Source organism: Brachyhypopomus gauderio, chromosome 4 (assembly GCF_052324685.1).
Source record: "Brachyhypopomus gauderio isolate BG-103 chromosome 4, BGAUD_0.2, whole genome shotgun sequence".
Taxonomy (NCBI): Eukaryota; Metazoa; Chordata; class Actinopteri; order Gymnotiformes; family Hypopomidae; genus Brachyhypopomus; species Brachyhypopomus gauderio.
The window spans coordinates 13,319,787-13,345,708 of record NC_135214.1 but is presented as its reverse complement, the minus strand read 5'-3'; the positions used below and the strand labels follow the sequence as shown (position 1 = coordinate 13,345,708).

The 25,922-nt window shown below is 45.1% G+C and overlaps 7 protein-coding genes across 12 annotated transcripts; 4 read left to right on the top strand and 3 right to left on the bottom strand.

Annotated features, from left to right (window-relative positions):
- Positions 1-2,249: 2,249 nt before the first annotated feature.
- asdurf (ASNSD1 upstream open reading frame) lies at positions 2,250-3,130 on the top strand. The gene is made up of 4 exons (XM_077002350.1): positions 2,250-2,394; positions 2,563-2,616; positions 2,836-2,911; positions 2,990-3,130. Exons 1-4 carry the CDS (start codon positions 2,317-2,319, stop codon positions 3,028-3,030), a joined length of 249 nt encoding a protein of 82 aa, XP_076858465.1. The 5' UTR covers positions 2,250-2,316; the 3' UTR covers positions 3,031-3,130.
- asnsd1 (asparagine synthetase domain containing 1) lies at positions 3,061-5,364 on the top strand. Of its 2 annotated transcripts, XM_077002345.1 has the most exons (4): positions 3,113-3,289; positions 4,093-4,458; positions 4,569-4,750; positions 4,925-5,364. In XM_077002345.1, the coding sequence occupies exons 1-4, from the start codon at positions 3,260-3,262 to the stop codon at positions 5,169-5,171; spliced, it is 825 nt and encodes a 274-aa protein (XP_076858460.1). In that variant the 5' UTR covers positions 3,113-3,259; the 3' UTR covers positions 5,172-5,364. The 2 variants fall into 2 exon arrangements, with proteins under 2 accessions (XP_076858459.1, XP_076858460.1); XM_077002344.1 differs by having other exon boundaries at positions 3,061-4,458.
- On the bottom strand, positions 3,681-7,373 carry LOC143512257 (uncharacterized). 2 transcript variants are annotated; one of them, XM_077002348.1, is made up of 8 exons: positions 6,959-7,373; positions 6,757-6,846; positions 6,470-6,549; positions 6,270-6,385; positions 6,059-6,156; positions 5,895-5,963; positions 5,554-5,612; positions 3,681-5,456 (listed from the first exon to the last, which is right to left on the bottom strand). In XM_077002348.1, exons 1-8 carry the CDS (start codon positions 7,151-7,153, stop codon positions 5,336-5,338), a joined length of 828 nt encoding a protein of 275 aa, XP_076858463.1. In that variant the 5' UTR covers positions 7,154-7,373; the 3' UTR covers positions 3,681-5,335. The 2 variants fall into 2 exon arrangements, with proteins under 2 accessions (XP_076858463.1, XP_076858464.1); XM_077002349.1 differs by lacking the exon at positions 3,681-5,456 and having other exon boundaries at positions 5,554-5,660.
- A 258-nt stretch (positions 7,374-7,631) lies between these two features.
- On the top strand, positions 7,632-18,371 carry ankar (ankyrin and armadillo repeat containing). Of its 2 annotated transcripts, none has more exons than XM_077002339.1 (22): positions 7,632-8,453; positions 8,628-9,068; positions 9,447-9,610; positions 10,113-10,228; positions 10,295-10,475; positions 10,748-10,970; positions 11,472-11,673; positions 11,753-11,961; positions 12,177-12,281; positions 12,510-12,757; positions 13,087-13,255; positions 13,979-14,220; positions 14,597-14,750; positions 15,492-15,653; positions 15,761-15,867; positions 15,982-16,104; positions 16,470-16,628; positions 16,749-16,866; positions 16,966-17,075; positions 17,193-17,389; positions 17,612-17,658; positions 18,009-18,371. In XM_077002339.1, exons 1-22 carry the CDS (start codon positions 7,838-7,840, stop codon positions 18,203-18,205), a joined length of 4,290 nt encoding a protein of 1,429 aa, XP_076858454.1. In that variant the 5' UTR covers positions 7,632-7,837; the 3' UTR covers positions 18,206-18,371. The 2 variants fall into 2 exon arrangements, with proteins under 2 accessions (XP_076858454.1, XP_076858453.1); XM_077002338.1 differs by having other exon boundaries at positions 15,979-16,104.
- On the bottom strand, positions 18,352-21,044 carry osgepl1 (O-sialoglycoprotein endopeptidase-like 1). The gene is made up of 7 exons (XM_077002340.1): positions 20,668-21,044; positions 20,102-20,489; positions 19,522-19,726; positions 19,118-19,266; positions 18,826-18,956; positions 18,676-18,747; positions 18,352-18,508 (listed from the first exon to the last, which is right to left on the bottom strand). The coding sequence occupies exons 1-7, from the start codon at positions 20,865-20,867 to the stop codon at positions 18,424-18,426; spliced, it is 1,230 nt and encodes a 409-aa protein (XP_076858455.1). The 5' UTR covers positions 20,868-21,044; the 3' UTR covers positions 18,352-18,423.
- Positions 21,045-21,232: 188 nt separating this feature from the next.
- On the top strand, positions 21,233-22,827 carry adat3 (adenosine deaminase tRNA specific 3). 2 transcript variants are annotated; one of them, XM_077002341.1, is made up of 2 exons: positions 21,233-21,373; positions 21,531-22,826. In XM_077002341.1, exon 2 carries the CDS (start codon positions 21,641-21,643, stop codon positions 22,685-22,687), a length of 1,047 nt encoding a protein of 348 aa, XP_076858456.1. In that variant the 5' UTR covers positions 21,233-21,373; positions 21,531-21,640; the 3' UTR covers positions 22,688-22,826. The 2 variants fall into 2 exon arrangements, with proteins under 2 accessions (XP_076858456.1, XP_076858457.1); XM_077002342.1 differs by having other exon boundaries at positions 21,256-21,373; positions 21,604-22,827.
- Positions 22,828-23,080: 253 nt separating this feature from the next.
- ormdl1 (ORMDL sphingolipid biosynthesis regulator 1) lies at positions 23,081-25,865 on the bottom strand. Of its 2 annotated transcripts, none has more exons than XM_077002336.1 (4): positions 25,685-25,865; positions 24,807-24,989; positions 24,169-24,320; positions 23,081-24,023 (listed from the first exon to the last, which is right to left on the bottom strand). In XM_077002336.1, the coding sequence occupies exons 2-4, from the start codon at positions 24,978-24,980 to the stop codon at positions 23,888-23,890; spliced, it is 462 nt and encodes a 153-aa protein (XP_076858451.1). In that variant the 5' UTR covers positions 24,981-24,989; positions 25,685-25,865; the 3' UTR covers positions 23,081-23,887. The 2 variants fall into 2 exon arrangements, with proteins under 2 accessions (XP_076858451.1, XP_076858452.1); XM_077002337.1 differs by having other exon boundaries at positions 24,807-24,985.
- Between the last annotated feature and the right edge of the window lie 57 nt (positions 25,866-25,922).

The window sequence follows — 25,922 nt, the reverse complement described above, 5'->3', positions numbered from 1 at the left end:
ACCCAAAATGTAACTGCATGAGAATTCAACAACCTAACTTGCTGAACACCCATTGAACTACCAACTTGTGCAAGAGTCCCAATGCTAAAGAGCTGTTTGTTTCGACTTTTACACAAAAAAACCTGTTGGGACTTGAGAAATGCAGCTTCATTTCAGCCTTTCAGTACCTTTGTCTCGTTCAACAACATCACTCAAGTTTATCAACTTTACTTTCAACTTATTATTTCAGTTTATATGACAAGACAAAATCGTGTTTTAATATGCAAAATGGAAAAGGATGTAAACCTTCCTTTAAATAAAAGAAATTAAGAAAGATGTGATTTTTGTTAGGTAAAATTCTCATTTGACTTGAAATGATAGGATCCCACTGAATAAGCACTTTATTTTACATTTATGGCATTTGGCAGACGCCCTTATCCAGAGCGACTTACATTTTTATCTCATTTTTATACAAGTGAGCAATTGAGGGTTAACCCTCCTGTCGTGTTCGGGTCAAATCTGACCGATTTAGAACTTAAACCACTCATAAATATTGTGTTTTACATCTGATTGCTGCAAGGCCTTATGCCATCCTTCACACTATGCACTGGAACATATAAACGTGATGATCATCTTTTTCATTGAATTTTGAGTGTTTTAAACCAACGTTTTACATCTGTGTTGTTGCCGGTCAAGCGTGACCATCACAGGAAATGAATGGGTATTCAGAATATATTCATCTATCAGACAGAAAACATCCCCATACACACTCACACACACACCTATACACAGCTACACACACAGACACACACCTACACACACACACAGACACACACACACCTACACACAGACACACACACACACACTCACTCACACACACCTACACACACAGACACACACACCACACACACACACACTCTCTCTCTCTCTCTCTCTCTCTCTCACACACACACACCTAAACACACACACACACACCTAAACACACACACACACACACCTAAACACACAGACACACACACCTACACACACACAGACACACACACCTACACACACACACACACACACACACACCTACACACACACTCACTCACTCACTCACTCGCTCACACACACACCTACACACACAGACACACACACATACAGACACACCTACACACACACACACACACACACACACACACACATGTTGTGCCTATGTTTGCAAGGCCCCTCTGATCTGAGTGTGACATGCCACTCATGTGCATGAATTCACACACACACACACACTCACTCACTCACTCACACACCTACACACACCTAAACACACACAGACTCACACACACCTAAACACACACAGACACACACACACACACCTACACACACAGACACACACACACACATGTTATGCCTATGTTTGCAAGGCCCCTCTGATCTGAGTGTGACATGCCACTCGTGCATGAATTCACACACACGCACTCACTCACTCACTCACTCACACACCTACACACACACCTAAACACACACAGACACACACACACACACACCTACACACACACACACACCTACAGACACAGACACATGTTATGCCTATGTTTGCAAGGCACACTCTGATCTGAGTGTGACATGCCACTCGTGCATGAATTTACATGCGCGCGTGCACACACACACACACACACACACACACACACACTCATTCACACACACACCTACACACTCACTCACTCACTCATTCACACACACACCTACACACACACCTAAACACACACACACACACACACACACACCTAAACACACACACACACCTAAACACACACACACACACCTACACACACACCTACAGACACAGACACACACACGTTATGCCGGTGTTTGCAAGGTGGTGTTTGCAAGGGTTTTTTGTGTGTTAAAACAGACCGGTCTCTGAAGACCGGGAACACTAAAGTAAAAAACGTGAGGTCAACAAAACCGAAGGGTTAAGGGCCTTGCTCAGGGGCACCTCAGTCATGGCCTCAGGTCTGGGAATCAAACCCACGACCCTCCGGTCACAAGACCAGTTCCGTAACCACCAGGCCATGACTGCCCCTCAAAAAAAAGCGATGCATTGCTTTATGGTGCAGTCATTCTCCAGAAAACGAACAACATGCGTTTAGGGGGAAATGGTGCGTAAAGGGAGTTCCGTTCTGCTAAAATACAAACTTCTCATTTTTCTTAGTACCAAGACTGACCACTAGAGGGCGAACATACCTGCGTACGTCTGACGATAAACAAGTACGTCATATTAAAGAGACGCGACCTGTATCACGTGGGTAATGGACCGTTGGTATTTCTTTACGCAGGTGTTGAAAACGTCCCTCTGAAATGTCTTCCAGGACCGGTCACCAGCCAGGAGACTTTGCTCAGGATGAGCGCACAACCAAGGAGGAGCTCAATAAAAAGGTTACATCTGCTAACTGACCACGCGAAAGCTGGTTTTGACCATTTAACACGGCTATGCTAACTAGCTATTTGCGCGTAGGCTGCCCGTTTGCTTCGTGTGTGATGCTAACTATGCTAATTAGCGCCAGAACAGTACACGTCTGTTCAATTTATGTCATTCATTTGCAGATTAAGGAGCAAAAGGTCTTGATTGATGAACTGTCAAACCTGAAGAAAAACAGGGTAAGGTTTAGTTAAGATCATTCCAGCCGTCTTAGGTGTCTAGCTTGGCGACTGCATACGTTTGTTAAACTTTAACTTGGGGAGTTGCAACGATCGGAGTTTCTGTCTCTAGTGTACGCATGTCGGAACATAATACCCTGTTCTAAAAATGTTACTAACGTCTGTCTAGCGTCCAGACAAAAACATTTTGCAAATGTATTTTGACCTTTTTCTTCACAGAGAGTCTACATCCAGCAGCCAAACAGCAACATATTCTTCCTGACAGATAAAGGGAACACGCTGAGTTCGTGCAAACGTAAGAGTTTCATCCACGCAGATCTATACTGCTGCCCTTGGGCACATTGAATGAATCGGTGTCCTTTCTGTCCCACAGGGGATCTGGACACAATGAAGAAAGAATTTCAAGATATGTAAAGCTGAAGATAGCATCTTGGTTTGGGGAAGATGTGTGGAATCTGCTGTGTAGTGAATTTAAGTGCATCTCGGTGTATACTTCAGGAAAATGTGTGTGAGAGGCTTCGAAACAGAGGGCCCAACTGTAGCAAGAACATTACAGTACAGCTCTGTGATCCGGTTTACAGTTGCATGTTCTCTGCCCATGTACTCCACATGAGGGGGAGCCTGACACCTCAGCCTCTACAAGATGCTGATGGGAACATTCTTCTTTGGAATGGTGAGGTTTTTGGGGGTTTGACAGTGGGAAGTAAAGAAAACGATACTGAAGTTATCCTCCGGCACCTGTCGGCGTGCAAATCCAGTTCAGATACATTGTTTGTCTTGTCTCAAGTTAAGGGCCCCTGGTCCTTCACTTATTACCAGAAAGATGAACACTGCATCTGGTTTGGGAGGGATTTCTTTGGGAGACGAAGCCTGCTTTGGAGCGCAGATTCGAAGCAGAGCTCCTTTGTGCTGTCCTCCGTGTCCGCCAGCCTGCCAGATCCCCACGCTCTCCACTGGCAGGAAGTACCAGCGGTGGGTGTGTACAGGCTGGATTTAAGGAGCAGTTCTCAACATCAAAATTGGACACTTGAGCTCTATCCCTGGGCTTGTCCAGATGCTGAGACACAGAATGACTTCGATTTTGAAGGTCTGCCCAGTTCTGTCTCCTTAGCAATGAACAATTCTAGACTCTTCATTACTTCTCCTGTTCCTCTAATGAACATGTCTGTAAATGCTCCAAACCTTGAATTAAACCAGAGTTCTCAAAATTTGCCCTTTGCTCTAAAGGAGTTTCTAAAAATTGCTGAAAAGAGAGAAATGGTGAGCAGTCTTATCAGTGTGCTCAGTGAGGCAGTAAGGAGGAGGGTGCAGTGTCTGCCCCTCCAGGACTCCACAGCAGAAGACCCAGACAGTGCCGCTCAAATTGCCATCCTCTTTTCTGGAGGAATTGATTCAATGATTTTGGCTGTTCTTGCTGATCACCACATACCTGCAGACAGACCAATTGACCTCCTCAATGTGGCATTCCAACTTCAGGAATTAAAGACGAATCCGGTTTCCAGAAAGAAAGGGCAGAAACAGAAGAAAGAGGGCACTGGTGCTGACGCTGTCCCTTCAGACCAGCAGAGGTCGGACTGCTTTGATGTGCCAGACAGGATTACAGGTCGAGCTGGTTTACAGGAGCTAAAAAATCTCAGTCCTGCACGAAAGTGGAACTTTGTCGAGATCAACATTACTCGAGAAGAGCTTAAGGAAATGCGAGAGAAGCGCATCTGCCAACTCGTGCAGCCTCTGGACACGGTCCTGGATGACAGCATCGGCTGTGCCGTGTGGTTTGCGGCCAGAGGAGAGGGAATCGTATCGGATGGGGCGGGACCGAGGCAGCACACTTCAACAGCAAAGGTGATCTGTAGTAGATTTTTCATTTGTGTCATCCTGGGCACAGGTGACTTCTGGTGTTGGTTTGGTCCATCGTAGGCTTATTTGTGCGGTTCTCTTTTTCTCACCGACAGGTGGTTCTGACGGGCATTGGGGCAGATGAGCAGCTGGCGGGTTATTCCAGACACCGTGTACGGTTTAAGGTCTCTGGTCTCGAGGGCCTCGTCAGAGAGCTGGCCATGGAGCTGGGAAGAATATCCTCCAGGAATCTCGGTCGAGATGACCGTGTTATTGGAGATCATGGCAAAGAGGCCAGGTACACTCATTACACTGTTCCTTAATCGCAGGATGTGAAAAGGTTTCAGCTGTGATTTTACAGAACTGATCCAAATTTGATAATTTTTAGAACGGATCCTAAAGAATACAAAAATAGGTAAAAGAAAATACCACTAGCTGAAATATAGCCATCACTAATTTTGTTTGTATTCAGATTTCCCTACTTGGATGAGGATGTGGTAAGCTTCCTGAACAGCCTGCCGATATGGGAGAAGGCAGACCTGTCTCTACCTCGGGGCGTCGGGGAGAAGCTGCTTCTGAGGCTGGTAGCCATGGAGCTGGGCCTGGGGGCCTCTTCTCTACTGCCCAAGAGAGCCATGCAATTTGGCTCCAGAATTGCTAAGCTGGAGAACACCCGTGAAAAAGCCTCAGATAAATGCAAGAGACTGCTCACAAGCTAGCGGAGACACTTAAACGCATTCTTTATTTGTATGTGTCTTAAAAACATCCCACAGCTGATGGTCTTCAGTAGTTTGGGAGTCTTGATTCAGATCCACATTTTAATGTTTGTTTGCCTATGCAGTATTTGATTGATAAAAAGCGGTTGTTTTGAGCCAGACGTGTCCTATTTTAAATAAAGCTCAGGATCTTTAAGTTGCTCTTTGAAGTATTTGTCACATTCAATATAAGATGGAAGGTTTCCCACATCAAAGCGCCCTGATATCCTGTACACATAAACGGATCTCCTGAAATAAAACATAGGGATGCAGATACCTTCATTTGATTAATACATTCAACAGATCAGGCAGCTGGATAAGTTCAGGCAGGTGAGGTGTAAATCACCTTATTATAAGCCATGACAGGAAGTTTCCTGGTGCATCTCTCTCTTCAATTGGTCCGTTCTGTGTGGTGAGGCAGGATGTTTGCAGTTAGCACGCTGGACAAAGACACTGTCGATGGACCCAAAAAAAAAGCCTAATAAACCTGCCAGCAAACTAGCAGATTACTCTTTTCTAGAGAAATTCATGCTTAAAAATACTTTTATAATGTGATTATAAAAAAAACTCTGCCCAGGAGCAAAACCCTTTCCCTTGGAAATGCATTTGTTTTGTTAAAATTTTGATTAAAAAACCAAATGAAACATTTGGCCAAAAGCAATTGAACAGGTGAGGATGCTCGAGTACCTCTTTCTCTTTCAGGAAACTGTCCAAGAGGGGGAGGGTTGTTCTCGAAAACAAATAAAAACAAGGACACTGCAAACAAGCACAGTGCAATAAAATGAGAGGTGGATTAAAACCCACAAAAGTGCAGGATTAAGTGGCCCCGGTGAGGCTGTAGGGGTGTGTACCGCACTACGGGACTCCGTATCTGCAGGACGAGGCTTCTCTTTCATACACTGCACCCTGAGGTCTGTGTCCACCTCTAGTATGCCGTACTTTGACGTTTCTGTGGATGCAAAAGCAGAAAGCATCGTAGGTTGTCTAGCAGGATTCATGTTTTTTCTGACTGGATCAGCACATCTTTTGCACCATCGTTTCCCTGTCCTCCCACTCGCTCACCCTCGTCCTTGCACGGATAAGTGAGCACCAGGCTGCTGTCTCCGTCCTTCCTCTGGGCCTCAGTGAATTGCTCTATAAATGCCCTGAGACTGAAATCTTCTTTGAACAACGTGTCCCTGAAGAAGAGGACACAAAGGTAATTTAAGCTGTGACACTGTACTAGAAGTATGGGCTTAGAAGAAACACTTCCAAGGACATACCCTCCGATTACAATGACATGGTCATCCACTGCAAAGTGCTTTACTGTCAGCTGGAGGCATGCAACCGCACCGAGCCGTTCCTGCAAAAACGTGAGATAAATAAATAACCCACAGTCATGTGTCGTGAGGATGAGACTGCTACGGACTTCCTACAGTATCTAACTATATTGGTAAAGGTGCAACATGTTGCACAGGCAACTGTAGCTTCCTGTTGTCAGAATAAGGCATGTGAAAGGCACTGATAGTTACACGCTGAACCTTTAAGCCCAGATTTGGTCTGATTGTACCTCATTGTTTCTTGTTCCATCGTTAAGGACTCTAACATTAGGAAACTCCTGAGCCCATTTCTGGAAATCGTCGTGATAACGGGCATTGGTCTGTTGAACACAAGACTTGTTAGCTATTTACAGATATACAGATCTGCAGCGTTGTCAAAGAAACAGTTTAAAACTGGATACTGGTTCACTCGGGAATTAGGTGTCAACTCACAACCACAAAAACTGCATCGATACACCCGTTCTCACTCAGAGCCCGGACCCAGTGAGAGATTAGTGGACGGCATCCAACGGGCATCAGAGGCTTCGCAACGCCTTCCAAATGTTTAAACCCTCCGGTTGTGTCACTGTCGATGTCTCTCTGCAGTCTCGTACCATATCCTGCTGCTAGTATAACCGCTTTCATCATTAAGAAGCCACAGCTAATGCTATGTCATGAAAAATCGAAGTCGTATAAATATGTTATCCAACAAACGCTTCGAATCACACCTCAGGACCAAATAGCACTGCAGCTTCTAACTTTTCTAGATGTATTGTATTCCCGTGTACCCATACAGCTTTACTATAACTCTTTGGTGACTGTCACACGCCATACCTTGGGTGCAAATTTAAGTCGCAACGTCACGGAGTTGGACTCACCATTAAGGTTGTACAATGGCGCCCTCTAGTGGCACTCACCATGAAGGTTGTGCAATAGCGCCCTCTAGTGGCACTCTGCATGAAGGTTGTGCAATGGCGACCTCTAGTGGCACTCTGCATGAAGGTTGTACAATGGCGACCTCTAGTGGCACTCACCATTAAGGTTGTACAATGGCGCCCTCTAGTGACACTCACTATCACTAGTGGCACATTCTTGTGCGTCGTTCGTTGCCAAGTGCAACGCTGTCTCAAAAGATACACGTTACGTTGTGCACTCACTAATAGAGTTAAAGAATATATATAATATTTTACCCTTAAGGAAGGATCTGAGAAAGAAGTTTTTGAGCACTTAAACGAATGAGGACAAATCGAGATTTTTAACTGTCGAGCAATTTTATTTTGGTGATAAAGCCTCTCATTTGCTAAACAAACCCTTTGGCGACGAACTTTGAACATGACTATGGATCGCCTGTCTTTAAACAGCGCATCTCCAGTGAGATTACAAACGGACCACAAGAGCGCAAAAGCCTTTCGCCTTGCGCTGGCAGCGCAGAGAAACGCCAGCGCTTTCTTTGAAAAATACGACCGAAGGGAAGTCCAGGAACTGCTCACTTTGACGACCTGCAATTGGTTATTGTGTCCAGAAGATTTCATTCAACCAGTGGACGCCCCGCCTGGAATCATCAAGCAAATGAACAACTTCGCGCACACCAACGCCATCATTCTTGCACCTTTTGACTCAAATATGCCTCTTGACTACAAAGTCGTTCACCAAATTTTAAGGGAACTAACGGTTGGCATATATTGTTTCAATCAAGTGCCGTTAATCAGCCTGGAAGCAAACTACGACCAGAGCACATCCTGCCAGCTGTCACCGGCATACTGTGACACCAAGATAGGTCAGATTTTGATAAACATAGATTATACAATGAAGGCTCTCTGGCACGGGGCGTATATCCCAAAGGAAAAACGCACACGGTTTTCTGAATTATGGAGATCCAGCATGGGTGTGGATACTAACGGAATCCCGCAGACGAAGAAGGATGTGTGTGCAGAATTTCTTACAGCAGGTGAAACATTTTTTGTTTAAAACAGCAAAAGATTCTCATAACTGACTCTTGACTATAATATGCTTAGTCTATTGTCAGTAGATTGTCAATTTACATACGTTTCTGGTTTGAAATGCATACTAAAGCACACAGGCATTTAGAGTGTATTATAATGAGTCCTGTTCTTTATTGTAGGTTTAGTAGACCCCTCAGATGACCCCTGTTACCAGGGAATCTATGACAGTGACACCAATGACAGGGACCCGACCTATGAACCCAACAGTGCAGAGGAGCAGAAGCTCTTTTCTCAGCACGTCGACAGCGTCCTGCTAAAGATGACCTCCCGTCTGACCTCGGTGCGTCAGCGCGAGAACCTGTTCGCCTTCGAGGGCACCCACGGCGTGTCCTCAGTGGTCCGGCGGACGGAGGAAGACCTGGACCTGGCCAAGTTCCAGCAGCTTCAGCAGAGACTGGCCCGCCACGCCAGGACGGTGAAGACGCACCTGGGCCAGAAGGCGGAGCTGGGCCGCGACCTGACCTACCTGAAGCTCATCGGCTTCCTTGTGCCTTTCCTTATAAGCCTGAGGAAGAAGATGAGGATCCCTGACCTGTCACGGACGCTCCCCCCTCTCCCAGGTCTGCCTCTTCAGTGCGAGGACTGTTCACTTAGAGCTCACAAGGACATGGTGTTTATAGGTTTTTTCTCTCTATCTTAACACCCAGCTCCACCTCTTTTGCTCATAAACCCACCTCTTTAATCACAAAATTTATATAATTAGAAAAAATTGGTAATTGTTTGCATGGCTTGACCAAAAAATATACTCTGTCCTTTTTTATGATTTCATAGTAATGGAAAGGCGTAATTTATCGTTGGCCTGATTCCAACTAGATATAATTGGTTAATTATCAAGAGTTAAAACTATAGTGTGTGAGTGGGAAAAGCTGAATGTTGGTAGCTGGGCACCATTGACATACATTTTACACTTCTGCGCTAAGGTGTTACTTTTCTCACAGAGGACAAACTGAAGACAGAACGTGAACTGCCTCCTCTCCTCCTCGGGCCCGAGTTCTCCTGTAAACACTTCCCCTTTAAACCAGACCAGTACTTTCACCTGCACGGTGCCATTGAGTTTGACGTGGGCACTCCTGAGTTGGGCGATATCACAGAGGAGATGAAGGTGAGGGTGATGAACAGGTCAGGGTGAATCTGTAACGGCCTGATTCATGTTGTGTGTTACACAGAGTGTGACAGCTGTTGGGGTTTGCTGGTACTTTATAGGTTTTTGTGCACCATGGGAAGGTATTCCAGATTACTAGTTAGTCTTAGTATTTCCAACAGCGTTAATTCTCCCCTGAATATGTTGTCCAATGGCATTTGGTATATTAGTAGCCTAAATGGTGGCTATAGTGATTGTGAGCTCCATGAGTTAGAGCTTATGTTAAACCATTGTCAGAGTAATATTCTTCACTCTATGTTTATAATTTACAGTGGTGTTTATTTAATTTCATCTTTGTTAACTCATGTGACTCAGCGTAACGCATTATATTACTAGTATGAGCAATAATTTTTGACCCCACCCCTAAAAAAAACGACACCTATGATTATTTAGTTTTCACAAAATAGTTTAAATAGCATTTAACTAACTTCTGTTTTACAGCAATTGACCTTTCCTTCTACAGGAAGCCTTTACAACACTCCAGAGTCAAGCAGCGCATTATCTGAACGACTTACTTCGGCAAGACACCACATACAAATCAAACTTTCCTATACCCCTTAGTGAGATCGATGGGAAGAGGTAAGTTTGGAAGTGCCTGAGCTGTCCCCGGTCCCCGCGGGTCTTAAGTGTGCTCTCATCCTGCAGCTACTGCGTGATCTCCGTTGAGATGGCGCCTTTCTGTGGCCAGCAGAACGTGGTTCAGTGGTGGGAGGCCATGAACACCGCCATCAAAACCCAGCGGCAACAGAGGCTGCCCCTATCTGACACCGAGCTCCACGAAGACTTTAAGAAAACCTTCGGGTATGGCAAAGCCATCAAATGCAAGGTGAAGGTTCATCAGAGACTTGGACATTGTGATTTGATGACAAGTAGATATTTCAAGAGCTGCATTGTTGACTTCTCATATATTTAAGGGAATACGGCAGCCATGAATCATATTATTTAGACGTGTCTAGTGTTATTATTAATATAGAAAAATAAAAAATAAAAGGAAAAGGACAGAACAAGTTTGGTGTTCGTAGTTTAGTGTGTGTAAACTAAGCCCAAAGAGGCTTTCACGTCACTGGGATATGGAGTGTGTGTTTGGGTGGTCTGCAGAATGTACCGTACGGACTCCGGGCCGCGGCAGAGCGGGGCTTGTCGTCTGTGTTTCACACACTCAGCCGCAAGAACTCCCCATCACACCTGGGGGCGCTAGACGAGCACGGCTACTCTCTGCTCCACCACGCCGCCATGTGCAACCATGCCAACATCATCTGCCAGCTGGTGGCAGCGGGCGTTGATCTGAACCAGGCCCGCCGCGGGGGGTCCGTCCGAGCTGGTACGATCACTGCCACGTTAATTAGTGCACGGCCATTAATAAATATTGCTCATTGATTTGAAAGGTACATTAAATAGAATTTGAGCATTAAACCCTACTGACATGACACAAGTGGGGATTACTAGTGGTGGATATGAATATGGAGATGCATGTAGTCTGGTTGTAGACTGACACACTTTTAATTTCTGCAGTGATTAAAGCACTGCTCTATTTATACGTGTATCACGAAGAGCACGAGCAACATCTGGCGTGAACATGAAATTTTTGCTTTGTACACCTTTAACTTTTTATGGAACGCTGCAAAATTTCAGTTCTGGCTCACCATGCCAGTGTCCTACGGTTGCTCCGGTGAGATGTGAAGGTGGTGAGCGACTGGAAGAGGGAGCTGCTTAGATCCGACTTGGATCCAAATTTGATTTTCATTTTAAGGATAACGGCAGCGGTCTGATTTAAATATGCCGACCGTGCCCGTTTGTGTGAAGAGGACATCTATTTCTCCAGGTCCCACTCCGTTGCAGCTAGCGGCACGGTGCGGTTCTCTCCAGGCCCTGAGCTGCCTGCTTGCCCTGCAGGCCGACCACACGCAGGCGGACGGGAGAGGCTGGATGGCGGTGCATTTTGCAGCGTTCTATGGCCAGGTCGCTTGTGTCCAGGTGCTGTGCAGGAGAGACCCGGCCATGCTGGACGCGCACACCTGTGCTGAGTGAGTGACCAACATCTCCGTTCACGAAGGCTGCGCTCCTCTCTCGAAGGGACCGACCGCTCAGCCCGTGTGTTTGCAGGTATCGTGCCACGCCCCTCCTGCTGTCTGCGATGTCTGGCTCCGTGGACGCGCTGGACTTCCTGCTGTCCAGCGGGGCGGACTGGAGAGGGAGGGACAGCAAGGGGAACGACGCGGTGCAGCTGGCTGTCCTGTACTTCCACACCGACGTGCTCAGGTGCTTCGTTCGCCTGAATCTGGACGACCTTCCTGTGTGGAAGATCCTTGTCGGTATGCTGTAGGGCTGAGGATGCTTCCTCTACGTAGTCAGGGCCATCGCATGCGACATGGTGGTGGCTGTATTACCTGCTCAGTAACATTGTTAGAATGTTAGCTAACAGGATTTTCCTTGCCTCTGAGTTATTACACAGCAGCTTATAGAGCACTCGTGCGTTTGTTAAATGAAGCCGAGCTTTGAGGTTGTTCTCCTTCGCCTGACCCTGCAGAGATGTTGCAGAGTCAGGAACCCAAGAGGCAGCAGATGGCTGCCAGGTGCCTCGAAGCTCTTTCCATCAACACCGACTCCTTCTGGAAGCACATCATGGAAGCAGGTCAAAGTCACACAAAGTCGGGATCGAGCCCGATCATTTTATCACGTCGGTGCCCGACCTCAGGCGCCCTTGTTTAGCCGGAGCAGCTGCCGTAGGTTTGGGAGGGGGACGAAACGTAAAGGGAGGCTGGCTCCATCTCCGTGTTGACCACTGCACCAGATCACTCATTATAGAAGCACGAGGCATTTACAGTGTCGATAACGCCAGCCCGTGTACTCTGCTCTGCAGGTGGTATCGCCGCCCTGGTGACGATCCTGCGTGATGGCAGGCCGCTGCTGCAGTGCATGGCCGCTGCTGTGCTTTGCCCCATGACGGAGCATGTTCCGGCTGCCGAGGAGCTGGTGCGTCTGGGGGCCGTGCCCGTGCTCATCCACCTGCTTGGCAGCCCGCAAGCCGAACTTCACTCTCGCTGCACACTTATACTGGCTGATCTGGCCGCCCACAGCCCCCAGTACCAGATCCACATTGGCGAACTGGTGAGTGAACATAGTTGGAACCGTGAGCGATATAAATAACTAAATACAAACATCTCAGTCTCAGATGTTTGTATTTACTCTCTCAGTTATCTAACACAGTCTCAGTTATCGCAGTTAACCACATGCGTTCCACCAAGCAGTTATCATTTTAATATTGTTATTAACCATACAATATTATAACTAAAAGGTTATATGCAGGGAAATAATTTCTGAACGAATAAGATCATTGTCAAAATCAGATCAGACGAAACGACGGCTGTGTTCACGACAGGCCTGGGTGGGCAGGTCTGCTAGTGGATCTTCCACCTTCCCTGTGGCCCATGTTGCAGGGTGGGGTGGTCCCGGTCGTTTGCCTCCTGACATCTGACCTCCAGGACGTGCTGGTGAACACGCTGAGGTGTGTGCGGGCTCTGTGCTGCGCCTGCACCAGTAACCAGGCAACAGCAGCGCTATCTGGAGCGATCCCTCACCTAGTGGAGCTGCTGAGTGTGAGTTCAGGTACAGTGAACTCCTCCTTTGATGTTCCAGAGATTGATTGATTGTGTCTCGATTGATTGATTGTGTCTCCTGGGATTGATTGCTTGATTATAATAAACAGCTGCTGTGATGCATGGTAACTGATGGATGATCTTGATTGATTCAGGGCCTGTAATTGAAATGTAAATGAAATGCTAATATATCTACACAGGGTTGCCAACTCTCACGCATTGCGCGTGAGACACACGCATTTGACTGTCTTCACATGCCACAGTTCCGATTTCTCACGCCGAAAAAAAAAAATCTAGTTTATTTACCTCTGATCCTTATCTATGATTCAATGAGTTACTAGTTCGCTCTGGCGCCAACCGGCGATCGATCGATCGCGATATAACACTTAATTTGTGTCCATTTTACACCCCGCCCGGTAACAACTTGCGTCCCGTCCCGTCTCCCCCCCGTCGACAATTTACACTCGCCACCTCCTCCAGGGTCAAATCTCACTCCAAGCGATCTTGAAAAGTTGGCAACCCTGTCTAAATGTGCCTTATTTGTATTGGTTGTATCCAGCAATACTATATTAGATGTGTGTGTTTATTTGTATTGGTTGTATCCAGCAATACTATATTAGATGTGTGTGTTTATTTGTATTGGTTGTATCCAGCAATACTATATTAGATGTGTGTGTTTATTTGTATTGGTTGTATCCAGCAATACTATATTAGATGTGTGTGTGTGTTGTAGAACAACTGCAGGAAGAGGCCTGCTTGGCCTTGGCCGAGCTGGCCCGTGGCCACCGAGACAACCAGGAGCTGATCTGTGGGGCTGGGGTCGTGACCCCTCTGGTGAAGGTGTTACGGGGCAGAAAGATGTCTGTGCAGGTCAAAGCTGCAAATGCCCTGGAGGCTATAGTGCACCAAAACCCTGCCATACAGCAATGCTTTCTGAAGAGGTCTGCTGACAGACAACTTCTGCACCTCTTAAAGGTAATGTAGCTGGCCTGTAGTCCTTTATTCACCCACAAGCTGTGCTTGTGTCTGTGGCAGGCCTGGGCGTGGGGGGTGGGGGGAGGGCGCCTGTTGTCGTCTGCCACTGCAGTGTGCTACTGCAGAATCCAATGCGATAAATTTTCTATTTAAATTATCTGTGCAATAGAATTGAAGTCTGGCTTCATACTGTGAAATGACCATAAATCTAATTTAACGTGATCTGGATCCCTGAAACACTTCCATTTAAGCAGATTAGTAATTCTGAAAGTGTGACACTGTAAAGTCATTGAAGGAATAGCATTAATAATGTAATTACTGGGTGTGTGTGGGCGTGTCGGTGTGTGGGCGTGTCCACCTTTGCCCTGGACCCCAGGTGTTCCAGCAGGATGTGAGGGAACAGGCGGCCACGGCCCTCTGGGCCCTGGCTGGGTCCACGCTGAAACAGAAGAAGGAGATGGCCAAGCTCATCGGCTACCACTTCATCCTGGACATGCTCCTGTCCTCCTCAGACAAAATGCAGTACGTAGGTAAGGCCAGGGAGAGGAGCCAGACACGGCCCGTCTGGTCGTGCTGTTCCGAAAGAGCTCCCCTCCGTCTCTTGCCCCCATGGCGTCTGGGACACTCTGAAATGTCTCAAGTAAAAGCTTTCCCAGTGAAGCTGTCACCGAACGCAGACGGCGGAAGTGTGATCTCCCGAGATTAACAAAACGAAGCACCAAAAAACACAGTAAACTCAGCACTCGATGACACGGCGTTGACAGCTCCTGGATCAGCTGTGCTAAAGGTTGATGTACGGCCCTTTGGACAGTACTCTACCTGAGCTTCGTGTCTGCTACTGTGAGAAAGGTCAGGTCCAGCCAGCGCTTCCTGTCTCGAGACGCTACCAGTCTGCTAGAGTCATAACGCAGGCAGGTATGCGCTCAGGAATGCCGGAGCCCCGCTGGGATGTCCCCGGGAACACTCCTCGTCCCAAACACACGTCCTTCCCTCTTGTTTTTGCCATTAGTGTCCTCTACATATATGAAATGATCGCAGACAGTGATTCTACAGCTAGGGCTACTTCCTCTTTGACCTTGCGTCTGGCGCGCGAGCACGATAGGTCTGTTTAAAAGCTTCTGTCAAGCAGCCGTTCCTTTAACTCCCGCTCGGCCCCTGTCAGCCAGACCTGTCCTCACATTAGATTTGTGAATTATGGCATTTGGAAGGAGGCGTCTGGACCTTCTCCACGCTTCAAGATGTCTGGCTTGGTCTGGTTTTATTGTTTACAGGATGCCAGGCTGTGATAGCCCTCAGCTACCACAGCCACAGACACCAGAGAGGTCTGTGTCGGGAAAACGGAGTACCGCCACTGGTTCGGCTTCTGCGGGGAGCTCGTACGACGGAGAGGACACTCCTTAGTGTTCTCCGTGCCCTTGGGACACTGTGCATTGGTAACATTGCACTTTTCCCATCTCCGAATGGAGAGTATTATGAAATCTAACATACAGAACACAATTGCATGCTTTTTGTATGTTTATTTAAATTTAAATGTTTGTAGGGGTGGCTCACACTAATAATGCAAACAGTCAGATGGTGATTTATGAGGAGAAAGCCATTCCAACATTATTAGAGCTTCTCCAAAGTCATAAGTCTGTGCAGGTGAAGGTAAGTCCTTGCATGTGTTTCCTTTCATTCACAATTGACATTTCCCAAACATGTCATGGTCACTGTCTCTGACTGGTTTAACCCTTACACGTCCTGCTTTATTAATGGGAGCAGGTCCAGGTGTCCCACACATTGGCCTGCATCTTGATGGGCAACCAGGACCTGCAGAAGGCTTTCTGGGAACATGAGGACTTTTCCTATGACACTATTGTGAATCTTCTGCAAGACCAAGACCAAGTAACTTGCTTTTCTTATCATGATTCCTCAGACAGTTCAGAAAAAAGTCTACTTTACTTAATTCACTTTACAATTCACATACCTTAAGTGTCATCTATCCGCTAGCAAGTTTGTTATCCAGAATTTCCTCAATTTCTGGTCACTAGATCACTAGCCCCGTGGTTAGCATCGTACAAACTGAGCTTGCATCGCAGCTCAAGAACATTGCAGAATTTTTGCTAAAAAAAAAAACTAAGTTAGGCCCTGCACATGCACTGGCCTTTACATCATGAGAAATAATCTGCCCCCCCCCCCCCCAATCCATTCCTTCCCTAAGAAGTGTATTTGATCACCCGCATAACATTCCAATTTATGTTATATCACAGAATGTCCGTCTGGAGGCAGGGCATGCATTGGCTCAGTTTGCTTACAATAACCCCGCCCAGCAGACAGCAATTAAGCAAAGGGGAGGAGTTTCCTTCAGAGCTTTTGAGCCCTTCCTGAACTCGGCCAATGAAATGGAGCAGGCCAAAGCTTCCTTTCAGGTAGAATGAAACATCCAGCAATTTCTCACCACAGCATGATGGCTGGGCATTCTGCATGCAACACTATTTGAAATCTTGCCTGCAATAATTACTGCTGCCTTTTTATGTATTGTTTATTAGATAGTGGTGCTAGCTAAAGTGATCACTGACTCTGATCAAGTGACACTTACTGCACGAGGAATCACTACTTTGGTAGAGCTGCTGGCGTCTGGGAAACCTGACACTGTTATCACCACAGGTACCTTCATCCGCTACCTCTCATGAATATTATTATTCACATACATTCATGACTTGTTTTGTAATAAATGTTTGCCATTACTTGGTGGTTCTTTTCCAGGACAGCTACTGGCAAGCTTATCTCACACCAGAGCGGGGCTTCCGGCCGCCATAGTGACTGCTGGGGCTATAGTGCATCTCTGTGCCCACCTCTACTCTGAGGATGAAGAGGTACAACTCACAAACCATACTCAAACTGATAAACCCGGTGAAAGTTAAAACAAAGATGAGAGGCTTTTCAGTTTTCTTCAGCGTCGAGAGTGACAGCATTCATTCAACTTTCATCAGGTGCGAAGTGCTTGCGCTAGTGCGCTCGGTTACCTTACCTTCAACCGACATGCACATCGCCTCCTGCTGGTGGAATGCAGGAACAATCCTGTTACTTATAAACTGCTGATGGGCCATCTGGTCGAAGACGCCAAGATATGCCGCAGATTCATATCGGAGTTCAAAAGACAAAGGACCATGGGCTTACCCGCACTTAGGTACTCCATCATTCAAAGGCGGTTAAATTAATTGGGTAGTTCCTTATTGGACGGTATTAGTGAATTCAATCATATTGCATTTATTACAGTTAAACTGCTGAATAGTATACTTGAAATGGCATTTTGTGTGTTCTACATATGGCTTATTGTCAAGGAAAAGCCAACCACAATGCATCTTAAACATTATGTCCACAAATAACGCCCTCTTCTCGATTTCTGCAGTTTGGAAGTAAATGGAGGGCCACCTGTCCGCCAGTACTTCAGTAAAGGTATTGCAGTAAATGTCCTTGCTGTGCTACAACACACACAGTACAATGAAGGGCCATTTAATGTCAAATTGCCCTCGGGGTTTCAAAACCATACACGATCAATTCTGTGGGACTGACACCAAACTGCTCGAAAGAATGTTAAAGTAGCTCTATGACAATAGAGCAGACATGGGCTTTTATCTATGCAAACATTATACAATTTTTCTATGAAGCAAGTCAAAGACTTGTGCAGAGGCAGTGTGTTTGATGTCCCTTTGTGCCTTCTTAGGCTTTGTGACATTGTGGTGTGGGCCTGTCATCAGCAGAGAGCCGGTGGAGTTTACCATGTCCTGTTCCACCTTCCCTGCTAGGGCTCCCTAAAAGACGGACCACATCACACAGCCGGTCTGCATTCAAAAGCGCCCTTGACAGAACCCGGTCCACTCCAGCGCTGCATCGTTTTAGCCAGAGGAGCAGGACCGCTGAACCCAGAGTGCGATACGTTGAGGGACCTTCTCACAGTTCCCGGCCAACCCTGGAGACACCGGGTCAGAGTAACGCCTCCTGACTCGGACAGTTATTCCCAGCCACGGAGGAACACTGTCAGTGTTCTCAGTTGACAGCTGGACCGTCTACTAGTACTCTATGGGTCACATGCCAAGGGGAAGAATAGCACATTCAATAAAGCACCACAAAACTGTATATCTTTTGTGGAGAATTATTTATTTATAAACTGGAATTATAATATTATATAATATTATATTAAAACTGGCTACAATATTAATATCAGCTTTTTGTCTTCAGTTTTAATGGAGGAATTTTGATTGCAGCCCCGCGCACCTCTGCAGATATATCCCTGCCAAGCAGAGCCCTGGGATGACACAAACACACAGGAATAGACGGTTACCGTGGTAAAACATTAGACAAGTAAATGGGGAGTGACAGTGTCTGACTCCTCGTGTCTTTGGTTTGTAGCGGACCTCCTGAGTGTGTGACACTATCCCCGTCTGAATGTATGCGAACGTATCTTTGACTCACTTGGGTTCATAGCTGACCTCCTGACTGTGCGACACAATCCCCTTCCCGCACTTCAGTCTCTCTATACCATTCCTAAAAGCAAACCCAGATCTTAGTGTACTGCTAGATATAAAAAATATATAGCATTCAGTTTAGATAAATCATCCATACCATGCAATCATGACTCCATTATCCGTGCAGAATTGTAACGGAGGACAGAGAAATCGCAAACCGGTGGTATCTGTGACAATCCTTAATGTTTCCCTGATGTATTCATTACTGGCTACTCCTCCAGACACAACCTACAGGGGGCAGCATCCACACATGACAGAACTTAAACTGCAGTGTTTGTCAGGTCATTCTGCTGCATTTGTTTCAGTGAAATTCTGATGCGATTGAACCAGTTTGGAGTTGACCATCCCACTAAAGGCCAACCCAAGTTCCTTTGGACCAGTATGCTTACCAGAGTTGGGTTGCTTGATGGCAGAAGACCTTTGGCCTTACAGAACAAAATGGCCCGAAATGTCCGCTTGGCTATGTGTGAAGCTACTGCGTGCTGTGTGGCAGCAGCAATGTCCTGCACACATGATAATAGCTGTCCTTGTTGAATGCCTGTAAAAGGAACATTAAAAAATATTTATTTTACCAATTGAATTTTGTCAAGTATATGAATGAATAAGAATGAACAAATTAATTAGTGGTGTCAATTCCAGGTTCCTCACCAGGATTTTGCTCAAGCTTGCTAGATTTTTTAATTAGCAATCCAGGTAAAATTAGTGGAATCAACACAATCCAGGAAGCCTGAGCAAAATCCTGGTGAGGACTTTTAATCTCTGAACCTGGAATTGACACCTCTAAAATTAATACCTTCCTCCATCTCTTTCTTGTTGATAGCCATTGTCACTTGGGTGCGCAAACCAGCAAAAGAAAAATTGCAGTCATAGTGCTGTCCCATTGGTGATCTGAACTTGAATTTGAGTCTGTCACCTTCTTTTGCTAAAAGCTCAATTGCTTGTCCACCACTAAGACTGAAACACTTTGGGTGCTTAACAAGAGACAGTCTCCTCGCGACCTGTTAAAATACATCAGAAATTGTGAGGTAAACACTTGAAGAATTTATTCTGAAATGTAAATGGTGTGACATTCTTAAAACCTGATCAGCATAGACAGCAGACCTTGTGTCTGCATCTTCTGACTTGCATACATTTAATTATGCCCATATAAAGTACTTTAAGCATTTGAGATCATTAGCAACAGCATTTCTGTTAGTTTTTTCTTTACGTGGAAACATTCCTTGCATAATCATGTCATTTACAATTTCATATATAACCAAAAATACGTATATTTAGAAAGGCATAAACCTAAACAGTCTCTCATAAACAATAAGCTAATTCCTTGACTGTACCATATTTAGTTGGCACGTATAATTCGGTGACATATTTGATACCTTGTCCAAAGTGTCTCCTGGGGCCTCATCCAGATGTTGTCCTAGAAGAACAAAGTCATCAACTCCTCTTGCTAGAGCTAAAAGAGAATGACCTCCGGATACAAGAAGCACTAGAAAAGGAAACTCCACCAGCTGAAACATTCTCACAGTGAGGGCATGGGCCTCCATATGATGGATGGGGATGAATGGCTTTTGGTGAAGTTTCACAAAACTCAGACTGAACTGTAAACCAACGCCAAGGCTCAGGGCCAGACCTGGTTTCACGGTTGTTGCAACAGCGGAAAGTTCACAGGGTGCAACACCACTTTTCTCTAAAGCTTCCTGGACCACTCTGCAAATGTTCTCTCTATGAAGATTCTGGGCGACCGTAGGGATAATTCCTCCAGCTCTGCAAAACAGCCAAGAGGGCAGTTAAAAAGACACTTTAGCCTCCATTAGGTAAAGTGCTCGGTGAATGGCCTAAAAGCCTTCTAATAGGTCTAATTACATCGCATTTTCAATCTAGTAGAATAACCATGTTTTCCAACTAGGTCCACAATTAAATCTGACACTGCAAATAAAATTACTTCAAGTGAACTTCTTTTTGTGAGTGCAGCGATTCTCCGAGGATTTTCCCGGTCTCGTCCATGACCGCAGCGCCAGTCTCGTCGCAACTGGTCTCGATTCCCAGTACCAGTCTGGGCGGTACCGCAGCACCTGTCCCGCATGTCATACGGTGTCGGAAAACGGACGGCACCGATCTGGAAAGCCGCTTAAACGCAAACATTGTCACCGCGCGGCCGTGTGAAGGATAACAAATGTAACCAAGCCAGCCTACAGTCCGACGGCACAGATCTTCATTATAATCAAGGGGTTCTTCTCCTCCATCCAGAGGAACATGACTACTCCCCTCGTCTCACACACCAGGCGGACATTTCTTCCTTCTGCGCCACACAAAAATAGACTCGATCTGCAACAACAACAAAATAAATCTAACCGTGCGTTAGTAATATTTTTAATCCTTGTATAATTGGGTAAAATAACGCAAAAATTATTGCATTAAGCATTATTAATCAAACAATATATTACGTCTCTTTTTTGTTGAATGGCACAAACTTGCTGTCTATCTAAATAATGAAGACGGAAGGAACATCTATAGAAGTCATTTTTTCAGGGGGATTAAAATAGTGAGGACAACATGTGGGTCTTCTCTGAAACGTGCCAAAGATATTTTAAAAGTAACGTTCCCTGCTGTGTTATTTAAACGTTGCTTTCACATTTACAGTGTGTTGGGTGAGTTTTCGTTTGCTAAGAATATTTTAAACTCGCGTCTTAGTGTCCGTTTGTTGTAGGAGTCATTCTGCATCTGTTTCAGTTTTAGGAAGACGTTAACTTCCGCATACAATGATAAACCAGGCAGCTAAATAAACAAGTGAATATTTTGTTTTAGGCAACTAACAAAAACTGAACTCGTGGAAGTCGAATGGTGCTTCAGTGACCAGTCACATGGGCTACTTTTTCAGATGACACTGGGAAACGATTTCTTTAAGTGACTAAGTGATGGAGCCCCAGATTAAACGGTGGAAAGGCATGGATTATGACACAGACTCTTGGGACATCCTTCCTGTACTCTCGGATGAAAAATCCCAGGACATTAAATTGTTGGATGCTTATGCAGCCCCGATCATTCAGAAGAGAGAAACGTCACGTCTGATCAAAGAGTTGACTGTTATCTACCCTTTAACAGATCTCCAACATATAAAAAGAGTAAGGAGTTGCAAAGACAAAAACACTCCTCATCCACTGGAAGTCATTGTATGTTTAGCCAGTGATGTTCCGGCTAAACAGGTCCTTACTGACCTGCTTTGCTCAAAGATGTTTGACTCTAGTGGCCTAGGTGAGCCTTTTCTAGTCAAAATCCCAGCTAATCCACCACTGACCAGACCACAGTTTGAGAAAGCCAGCAAGCACTGGCCTACGTCTTTTCACGAGGACAAACAAGTCACTTTTGCCTTGAGAGGAGAGTTGTTCACTCCCAGTCAGAAAGCTAAAATGCAAGAGTATATGATGATGGCTATACAGGCAGCAAGAACAGGAAAGCAGAAGGGAATGGACGCTGTAGGAGCAGTGATCACAAACCCCCAGTCCAGCCAAGTCATTGCCATAGGTCACGACTGCAGACGGGGCAATCACCCACTTCATCATGCCGTGATTGTATGCATTGACCTTGTGGCCCACACACAAGGAGGAGGTGCATACCAGTATGAGAACTACCCAGCATGCAGGTACAATGTCCCTGACCCGGTGCCTGCCACATGTCATGGTGACATGTCCACGTTGGGAAACCCTTGCTCTGCTGCCAACGTGATGGAAAACAGTCAGCCATACATTTGCACTGGATATGACCTCTACGTCACCCGGGAGCCATGTGTGATGTGTGCCATGGCATTAGTCCATTCAAGGATACACAGGGTTTTCTATGGAACAGCATCTGCAGATGGTGCCTTAGGAACCAAGTATAAAATTCATTGTCAAAAAGATTTGAATCACCATTTTGAAGTCTTTAAAGGAGTAATGCACCAGGCATGCACAGAACTATTTACCTGAAAGTTAGCTTTGATAAAATATTTTTGCTTTTAAACATAATTAAGGCTTTTAAGTTCTCCAAGTTCAAATTTACCATTTTACCATCGTAAAGTTTGTTTATCATCTGTTTATGTACATTAAAAGTGAAGAACAGCTAATCACATTATTTGTGTGCTCAGTTCTTAGATTGAGTTATTGTGACAAAACACAGCTAATGTAATCCAGCAACCTTTAAGACAGAACTCTATTTCTTTAGGATTGGTTAGCCACAAAAAGCTCTGTACTGACTGTAGATCCACATACCATCTGATCATTATAACATATTCTCAATAATCTTAAGTGTCTACATTGTGTACCTTAAACAGTCCCAGGTTTAAACTGTTTGCAAAGTGTTTGGACAAGAGAGACCAGAGATGAGCACAAACATTTTAATGGGCCTATATTACATACATGTGTATTGTTGTAGCTCCAATACCAACAATAAGCAGAAGCCAAAAAGGACTAGCTGCCTTGGTAATGGAGTTGAGACTTACCATTACACCCTAAACAAGCACACTTAAATGAAATTAGTACATAAACATATCAGACAGTAAACACTAAAGTCTTGTTAATGGATGTTCTCTTGTGATGAGACACCAACCCAATCTAGGACTATACATATATTCATACTATCAAAATACTTGATTTAGCAAGTCTTTCCAAAAACATGCAAGACTTCTGTTTTGTAGAGCACTAATACAAGAAAGAAACAAAGAAAAGACAAAACTACCAGGTCCAATTCTTACAAAGAATTGTTCTTAAAAACAGCTTTTTTAAATTTAGAAATGTGATGTTAAACAAAAATAATTAGCTCCTTGTGGTTTAATGAGTGGCTACAAAAAACACCCACCCTACACATTTAATATTGGAGAAGAAGGAAAAAAAAAAAAAAAAAAAAAAGAGCTCAACTTTGAGACCTGGGCCAGCCCAGATACATGAGGACCAAAAAGAAAACAAAATTAAATATTCACTTAAGTTAATGCACAAGGCATTATCACATATGCCTGTAATAACTTCAGGTGCATCTAAGCAAAGACTAACACTAAATTATACACACTGTACAAAACTGCAAAGTACAGAAATCTGCATCACAAAGCACAGAGGGTTTTCTATTCTCCTAACGGATGAGGCAAAATCTCATTGGAGAGCTGTTCTCAGCATTGTTCCCTCTGAACAGTGAGCTTAATACTTGTTGATTCCAAAGATCCGCACTCCGTGGAGCTGTGGCAGTTTGGGGATAAGCACACTCAGGAGGGAGGCAGTGTTTATCACAAAATGAGCTGTGTCGTATTTTGTGTAGAAGCTTGCCAGGAAATATCTAAAGGAAATAAAAATAAATATATAAATATAGTGATATATTATCAGTATGTAGATGGACGGCAATGAAAATTCTTATGCTCGTCTACATTAAAGGAACCTATTGAGTTCAACAATAGCAAAAGCCAGGAAATAGTGCTACATACAAAATGATTGGTGAAATTGTGAAGAATTTTCTGGAGGATGTGAACTGCACGCCATAGTCCAGTTGTTCCCAGTGTGTGAGGAGTCTGGCCTTGCCCTGGTCTGGAGTCTCGAACGGCGTGCCTTTCACTGCATGCATGAACACATACATACCCTGCATGGAAACACAGATTTGACTCTTAAGACAACAGCAGCACACGTTTCAAATATCGACACCCTCTTATACTTGTGGTGTGTGTAGCATAATTGACAGTAATTACATTTACAGTAACTGGTTAAATATAACAAAGGATAGATGGTAAGTGTATTTTCTAAAAAAAAAATCAGCAAAGAAAATGCAGTTTGGTTTGTCGCTACTGCTTGAGAATGATGGAACAATTGTTGCCCACCGCAAAAGCCTGGAAATAATTTGAAGCACCTGAATCACATCTGTTATCATTGTGTGACAGCTCTACCATGTGCCAGACTGTGAGAACTGTCATCATACTAGTGACCTTGCTTCTTAGCTCAAGTGAGTCATCACAGGAACTAAGGAAGTGGCAGTTTTTTGGAGATGACCATACAAGAACTGAAAACGCCACCTACTCAGATGGCGACATAACGCACGAAAACAAAAGGAAATTTAGTGGTGGATACTTACAAAATTGTGAATAACGTTTGTAAGGGTCCACACGACAGGAACACTGAAGAAGGGAATGCTAAGCAGCACGATATGAAGCATCCCTACACCCAAGGCGTAGGTCAGCCAGATCCCCCGACTGTTCATCACTCGTGTGTTGGGGTTCACCTCACTGTGAGCTACACCAACATTCATCTTGACTTTCTGACGAAGAAACAGAGGGGCTCATTAAACAAATTACACACTTAAGATTACACACTTAAGTAATTGTAGTACTGGGAATCATCTTTAACATTTTTTCAGTAAAATGACAATGCGTTTTATTTTAGTCAGGTCATTAGGTCAAAAACAACAAACTACAGCAGAAATGGTTGTACAGCTGGCAAATGGGAGCACTGAAAGCCCTCTGGGTCAAGCTAGACAGGTTACACTGTTTTTAACCATCCCTACTGTGGCCTCCTTTTATCAGTCACTGTACAGTCTGAAGAGACTTGTTTAAAACTCAAAGTTCACGGTTGCACAGTGCATTCTGCCCCAGCACCGCCGCTCGTTTACATAACTGTCCATATCTGATCAGATTAAAGCTCAACACTCGCATCTGCCACGTTTCGTTCTTCTTCTCCACTTACACAGCCAAGCTGCCTACATATATAGAAAAACAAAATGAAGCGACACTTCAGGAAGTTTGACGTTAGCACGTTAGTTTACACAGCCCTGCGCCACCGCCGCCACCACCACCACACCACCACCACCACCACCACCACACCAGTTGATTTGTTTTGACGCCAGTTCACTAATATGTAGGTCAACGTGAAAATGCCTTTTACCCTCTCACACGCACAATCTCTAAAGACCAGTAAAATGTTTACAGCTCTGCAAGCGGGACGTGTAATACTTACACTACGTGCCTTTTCCCCCCAAATCCGCTGGTTTTGAACGCCGAAGCCTTTAACTGTTACTGCAGAAAAACGGCCAGCACCGTTGCCTATGTGAGGAAAACCGAAAGCTAACTAGCCAGCTAGCCGACGCTGTGACTAGCACAAAACAGTCCACGGCTGACTGCGCACGCGCGGCGGAGTTCGAAGAACAATGACGCACTGGGTTGGCCGACAGTCCCAACAGCCAATCAGCTCAGAG

What these genes read in the sequence shown, in the direction of transcription:
- asdurf (XM_077002350.1), top strand. Translation starts at nt 2,317, where the DNA reads ATGTCTTCCAGGACCGGTCACCAGCCAGGAGACTTTGCTCAGGATGAG. An exon ending in AGGAGGAGCTCAATAAAAAG is followed by an intron (nt 2,395 to 2,562) that starts GTTACATCTGCT and finishes ATTCATTTGCAG; the next exon opens with ATTAAGGAGCAAAAGGTCTT. An exon ending in CAAACCTGAAGAAAAACAGG is followed by an intron (nt 2,617 to 2,835) that starts GTAAGGTTTAGT and finishes TTTTCTTCACAG; the next exon opens with AGAGTCTACATCCAGCAGCC.
- asnsd1 (XM_077002344.1), top strand. Translation starts at nt 3,061, where the DNA reads ATGTGTGGAATCTGCTGTGTAGTGAATTTAAGTGCATCTCGGTGTATA. An exon ending in AGCACACTTCAACAGCAAAG is followed by an intron (nt 4,459 to 4,568) that starts GTGATCTGTAGT and finishes TCTCACCGACAG; the next exon opens with GTGGTTCTGACGGGCATTGG. An exon ending in GATCATGGCAAAGAGGCCAG is followed by an intron (nt 4,751 to 4,924) that starts GTACACTCATTA and finishes GTTTGTATTCAG; the next exon opens with ATTTCCCTACTTGGATGAGG.
- LOC143512257 (XM_077002348.1), bottom strand. Translation starts at nt 7,153, where the DNA reads ATGATGAAAGCGGTTATACTAGCAGCAGGATATGGTACGAGACTGCAG. An exon ending in TCGATGCAGTTTTTGTGGTT is followed by an intron (nt 6,847 to 6,958) that starts GTGAGTTGACAC and finishes TGTGTTCAACAG; the next exon opens with ACCAATGCCCGTTATCACGA. An exon ending in CTGTCATGGCTTATAATAAG is followed by an intron (nt 5,457 to 5,553) that starts GTGATTTACACC and finishes GTTTTATTTCAG; the next exon opens with GAGATCCGTTTATGTGTACA.
- ankar (XM_077002338.1), top strand. Translation starts at nt 7,838, where the DNA reads ATGACTATGGATCGCCTGTCTTTAAACAGCGCATCTCCAGTGAGATTA. An exon ending in ATATCACAGAGGAGATGAAG is followed by an intron (nt 9,611 to 10,112) that starts GTGAGGGTGATG and finishes TTCCTTCTACAG; the next exon opens with GAAGCCTTTACAACACTCCA. An exon ending in TTCTGCAAGACCAAGACCAA is followed by an intron (nt 16,105 to 16,469) that starts GTAACTTGCTTT and finishes GTTATATCACAG; the next exon opens with AATGTCCGTCTGGAGGCAGG.
- osgepl1 (XM_077002340.1), bottom strand. Translation starts at nt 20,867, where the DNA reads ATGTTTGCGTTTAAGCGGCTTTCCAGATCGGTGCCGTCCGTTTTCCGA. An exon ending in CAGGAGACACTTTGGACAAG is followed by an intron (nt 19,727 to 20,101) that starts GTATCAAATATG and finishes GTATTTTAACAG; the next exon opens with GTCGCGAGGAGACTGTCTCT. An exon ending in GAGGTCAGCTATGAACCCAA is followed by an intron (nt 18,509 to 18,675) that starts GTGAGTCAAAGA and finishes GTGTCATCCCAG; the next exon opens with GGCTCTGCTTGGCAGGGATA.
- adat3 (XM_077002342.1), top strand. Translation starts at nt 21,641, where the DNA reads ATGGAGCCCCAGATTAAACGGTGGAAAGGCATGGATTATGACACAGAC.
- ormdl1 (XM_077002336.1), bottom strand. Translation starts at nt 24,980, where the DNA reads ATGAATGTTGGTGTAGCTCACAGTGAGGTGAACCCCAACACACGAGTG. An exon ending in CAAACGTTATTCACAATTTT is followed by an intron (nt 24,321 to 24,806) that starts GTAAGTATCCAC and finishes GTTTCCATGCAG; the next exon opens with GGTATGTATGTGTTCATGCA. An exon ending in ACAATTTCACCAATCATTTT is followed by an intron (nt 24,024 to 24,168) that starts GTATGTAGCACT and finishes TATTTCCTTTAG; the next exon opens with ATATTTCCTGGCAAGCTTCT.